This window comes from Tachypleus tridentatus, chromosome 13 (genome assembly GCF_004210375.1).
Source record: "Tachypleus tridentatus isolate NWPU-2018 chromosome 13, ASM421037v1, whole genome shotgun sequence".
Classification (NCBI taxonomy): domain Eukaryota; kingdom Metazoa; phylum Arthropoda; class Merostomata; order Xiphosura; family Limulidae; genus Tachypleus; species Tachypleus tridentatus.
Genome location: NC_134837.1, coordinates 84,387,072 through 84,393,086, shown reverse-complemented (window position 1 = coordinate 84,393,086; position 6,015 = coordinate 84,387,072). Strand labels below are relative to the sequence as shown.

General features: G+C 35.5%; 1 protein-coding gene across 1 annotated transcript in view; it reads right to left on the bottom strand.

Moving 5' to 3' along the window:
* Positions 1-247: 247 nt before the first annotated feature.
* The window catches only part of LOC143237329 (TWiK family of potassium channels protein 7-like), a 100,240-nt gene continuing 94,472 nt past the window's right edge, over positions 248-6,015 (bottom strand). The window contains exon 2 of the mRNA XM_076476452.1: positions 248-3,703. Coding sequence (XP_076332567.1) covers positions 3,000-3,703 — 704 coding nt within the window. The 3' untranslated portion in view covers positions 248-2,999. The remainder of the gene's footprint in view (positions 3,704-6,015) is intronic.

Below are 6,015 nucleotides of genomic sequence, written 5' to 3'. Positions count from 1 at the left end.
TCACACCATGTATGGGTAACATTCTAGATTCTTTCAGCCCATAGTAATACTCCTGCTAGTTTCAAAACTTTGGGAAGGGTTAGCTTAACTGATACATGTACAAAGCTACAAGGACCGGATACAAAACGTTTAGCATGCGTTCATGGAAGCAACAGACTTCAAAGATTAATTGACAGATTTTTTTCTTATGTGAGCTATGAAAAAGTTTTCCTATGAAGATATTTTATTGTTAGATAAACAAGCGTGATTTTGTATTGTGATAACAATCACATTTTATTAGATTTTTTCATATGAATATTTACCAGTTCATAAGAAATAATTATGAAATATTTTGAAAAGATTATACGTGAAAAAACAAAACAAATAAGATTACCTTGGTTTATACTTTGTATATTTAGGGTCAAGGAAAAAGTTAGAGATAATTAAGACATTTTATGTAGAGCACCTATCACATTGATTCTACTAGTTTTTAAATTAAGTTCCGTATTAAACAATTAAAACTCCTTTGAAGGCTTTGAAGAAAACTGAACTCTATTACGATTTTACAAAAGCGACTAATCAGCGTAGAAGGAAACTAAAGCCTTTTCCATGATGGTTAGCTTTAAACTGGTAATTGTAGTGTGAATTTTAGTGATAAAAAAGTTATATTTTATAAACTAAGTTCCTCTCCACCTTCAAGAAACCTTGCTCTGGCCTCAAGACCAAACCAAATTACCATATGTATAATACTATAATATATGAACAAAATACAGCTCTTTGTTTTTTTTTAATCTGTCCATCACTCGATCCACTCTGTGTAATAGTTTACGTAACGTTGCACACTGTGGGCCGAAATAGTTATCGTTATCGACAGTTTGTTTTGTTTGAATTTTGCACAAAGCTACACGAGGGTTATCTGCTCTAGCCGTCCCTAATTTAGCAGTGTAAGACTAGAGGGAAGGCAGCTAGTCATCAACACCCACCGCTAACTCTTGGGCTACTCTTTTACCAATGAATATTGAGATTGACCGTCACATTATAACGCCCCCACAGCGAGTACGTTTGGTGCGACCGGGATTCGAACCCGCGACCCTCAGAGTACGAGTCTAATGCCTTAACCCACCTGGCCATGCCGGCCTCGTTATCCACACACAAAATTATGAAAAATACGTGGTTGAACAGCCCTTACAATTAAAGTATGTGTGTGTGTGTGTGTGTGTGTGTGTGTGCTATTAGCTCTCACGAAGTGTTCAACTGTCTCACATAAGCACAGTAAATGCAATGAAAACTCTCGATTGAAATTTCTTTTAGTACACCCTGTATTTGAAATAGGAAACATGATCTGTATATATATGAATATCTTAAAAAATCATTATGTAATATATATCTACTTTCCTCATTTCTAAGAATGAAACACTGCAAATGTGTTGTTAAAATATGTATATCTGTATTAGTTGTATAACAACCCTACATAGAAATGTTTCTTTTTTTTTGCAACGTGAATGATATGCACCGCCATTTTACAGGGATTAGCTAAATAATGTTTAAAAAAAAGGATTTTTTATGGAAAACATTACATTATTAAATATATCCATACGTCCACCTAATAACACACGCGTCACAGGGCACACGATACGACCGAGAAAGAGGGTACGTTAACACAGCAAGGGTAGTTTTAAATACGCTCTAAAAGGGAATTCTAGAACACTTACCTCTGAAATAAGAGGTGCAATATATTTTAACGTGTGTGATGTTACACAAAACTTTGCCTGAAAGGAGATCACAATCAGTTATTATTACGCCATGCATAAAGTCATTGGAAATTTAAAGGCGTTCTATAAAGTTAGAATTTTATTAAAGAAGAATAAACTGAGACTTAAGTGGCTTCGAACTAGCGACTGAACAGATGCTTCAGCGAATTCATAAAATCCTGCCATTCTATGTTTTTTTTCGCTCCTAAGGCTACCAAAGACTGTGTTCGACATTTTATACAAAAGTCTGTATTCAGAGCCTACAAAGAATAGTGTAAGATAACATTATAGTGTTAAAACTGGCTAAGAAAAATAAGAAGGGAAACTCCTTGGACAAGGAAATTTGGATATTGAAATTTCTGAAATATTGAAAAGACACCTGATATTCCAAAATGAGATTAATATATTTCCATATCTTATTGGGTTACGAAAACGCCACATTTGCAGCAGTGTTTAAAGATAAAAAGAATGTGGCTGTTGTATAATAGCTTTCATGGAAGCGAAAGTTTGATATAGAATGGATAGAATTTTGAATTATTGTTTCATCACTCAGAATTTATTATGACATCACAGCCGAACTTTATTTGAAACTTTGAAACCCCGGATGCAAAGTGTGAAAAAGGTCACTCTATTTTTGTTTTGTTTTTTCACATGAACTTAGAGCTCAGCGAGTTAAAAATGTAATTATTCAAAATAAGAATACATTGAAAAACACATGGTACATATTAAACCATTTATACAGATGAAAGTGGTCACAAGGAAATACCCTAACGTTTCCAACATACCACATTAGAAACAAGAACAGAAAGTATCACTGAACGACAAAATACGTGAATTCTCTATAAAGATCACATAGACCAGAGTACCGCTGAACAATGAAATAGGCAAATTCTCTTTAAAGGTCAGACATCCCTCTTTCAACTGAGAACTTCTAGGAGTTAGCACTGGAAGAAAGTGTCACATTCTGTAAACTGAGCACCTGTTGGTTTCAAGCCTAAACTACACCTTTGAATGGAAGAGTAACAAGTGAGGTACATCATATCGTTATAGTTTCGACTCTGCAAGAATAGGTATGCAACCTGCAATCACTTATTCTCTTATTTCACGCCACGGGTGGGGAAAAATCTATTGGTCTCCAAAACAAAAACTCTTGAATGAGGTACTTTATTCAATTTCTTATAGCTCCAGTTTCTTGAATAAAAGTTATATTTCTACTAGTAAATAATTTAATGTTATTGTTTATAAATATCAGCCAATTCACATCTTCTATCACGCAAGGTCATCATCATCATCTGTGTCTTTAATGATTCCTACCCTCCGGCCACAGTTTCGTACCTTATTGATGACTTCCTCTTGCATTAAGTTAAAGCACATGGCGATCAGTGCCATGCCAATCAGTAGGTAGAGAGAACAAATAACCAATTTTTCTTGAGATCCCCGATCACTGACCACGGAATCACCAGGTACCAGGTCACCAAATCCAATGGTGCTGAGGGTAACAAAACAGAAGTAGGACCCATCCAAAAAATCCCACCCCTCCCATAAGGAAAAGATCACTGCCCCTCCAGATATATAACTAACCATAATTACTAAACAAAGCGTGATAGGTACAGACACTCGAGGTTTCTGGTAGTCTAGGTCTTCGTGGAGCTCATTTGGAATAGCTTCAATTCTAACCTCGTCTTCAGGGTGGAGGTGAAGCTTATCCTGGATACCGGGTTCTAGAGCATTCTGTCTACCAGGGGAGTTATGTGCAACAACATGCTGAACTCTGTAGTTTTCGACGTTTCTTCCTCTTCTGTAAGGATCACTCGGCTTACAGGTGCACATCCTCCCATAGACGTACCTGAAAGACTTGGCGAGGATATCTCCTATGTTGGTCAAATAAAGCAACATCAGCGGAATGCCCACAATGGCGTATACTATGGTCACCAGCTTTCCCCAGTTTGTTCTTGGTGCTATGTTTCCGTAACCTGTAAAAACGTATTATGTGATTAGCAATGAAATATCTAAATTTTTTACTGTCAATAGTTGTACGACATCACAAAATTATGGTAACAAAATAACGTGACAACATTGATTATAAGTAATGCTCTACAATGACAAATATATATTATATATTTTATTAGATTACTATAACGCCACATTTACAGTAGTTGCTGGAGATTTAAAGAATATGGATATTGCATAATAGCTTTACTGTAAACGAAATTTTGACATAAAATGAATATCAACAATATCTCTGATAGTGAAGCACATCTCCAAAGATTATTTACAAAGGTTAAACCTTAGAGAGAAAATGGTTAACGTTAACGTATAACGAAGTAGAAATGCGTGGCATTTTCTCATTCACAAATGCGCACACACACACTGGTATGCAGCGATCTAAAGTGAACAAGAATATCAAAACAACTTTGTTTGTTTGTTTGTTGTTTAGCACAAAGCTAACACTTTGTTTTTGAACTTCGCTAAAGCTATATGAGGGTTATCTGCGCTAGTCGTTCCTAATTTAGCAGTGTAAGGCTAGAGAGAAGACAGCTAGTCATCACCACCTACCGCCAATAATAGTGGGATTGACCGTAACATTATAATGCTCCCGCGGCTGAAAGGGCAAGCATGTTTGATGGGACGGAAATTCGTAACCCGCGACCCTCAGAATACGAGTCGAGTGCCTTGACCACTTGGCCATGCCGGGCTTGTGAAGCGACAAAACGTATGATAGTTAAAGACGTCACTTTGGCAAACATATTACGGGAAGAATATTTATATTTATTCCAATGTATTTAGGGGTTCGATTCCTCTCGATAAACTCAATAGATAATCCGATGTGGCTTTGCTATAAGAAAACACACACTTTTTCCCTACTAAATTTCTACTATTTCTGAATTTATGTGTTAAGTGCTCACCTATTTTAAATACAGATGGTTCATGTCCATAAAGTCTGTGAACAATCTTATAATTTTTAAACAAAATCATTTACAAATAGCACTCATAAATTCAACTTTAATATCATTTTTGTTCAGAATCCCGTCTGTTTTCTGGAATCCTTTATACGATTAGGTAGATATACTCTTGTTTGTTTGTTTCTTCCAAATAAATTTCTCTGAGTGTCACATATTAAGCTGTTTTGAAAAAATAAAAGATTATGGCAACAAACAAAGATTTATGCAAAAAAAGCATCCTATTATTACTAATAGTAATAACCAGATGGTTAAGGCGATCGACGCATAATCCGAGGGTCGGGGGTTCGAATCCCCATCACACCAAACATGCTCGCCCTTTCAGCAATAGAGGCGTTATAATGTGACGGTCAATCCCACTATTCGTTGGTAAAAGAGTAGCCTGAGAGTTGGCGGCGGGTAGTGACGACTAGCTGCCTTCCCTCTAATCTTACACTGCTAAATTAGGGACGGCTAGCGCAGATAGCTCTTTTGTAGATTTGCATGCAATTCAAAAACAAACAAACAAAATAACAGTCAGTGCTTGTTTATATAAATGAACAGTCATAGCAATAATCATAAGAGGCATACAGAAAGTATCCTCTTAATATTTATTAGTAGCAATTAGTTGTTTATATCAATGAAAGACCATGGCAAGTTATGAGAGGCTTAAAGGATAATATATGTATTATTATTAATAAGAGTTTACATTGGTAAGGGAATGTTTTGCTTTTTATAAATAATAATAATAATAACACATCGTGTTGCCATTTTGTCGTTTTCGGTAACACAATAAAATAGTTGTCTAATATACCCACATGGTTTAGTATTTTTACGAATTTCTACCACTGTGTTACAAAATGTAACTTAATGATTAACTTGTTGAAATGGAGGAGGAAGTGTCACAGGTTCGAGACATGAACATGCTCTGCTGCTTCATTTGTGGATGGGTGCGTTATAGAAGTGACAGTAAATTCAGTTATTCTATTTAAAAAGCCAGACAAGGATCTTATGGCTGTCGGCGTTGTCGACTAGCTGTCCTTTCTCTGGTGAGAATTTTCAATATTAGGGACAGGTACACAAGATCTCTAGAAATGTGTAACCAGGCTGTTCAGTCCACGTAAGTATAAACTTCCTTTCATTTATAACATTTCTATCAATAAAAAAATCTTAAAATGTTCCATGTTATAAGTTGTCGAGAAAGTTGTAAGTAAACAAAATCCCGAGATTATAAAAATAGAAAACAACAAAAAGCTCGAGGAATAAATCTTCGTCAGTGAAAATCGAACTAAAATTTTGTTTTTATATTTTACAAAGATATCCAGTTTGGCAAACAATATCCATTT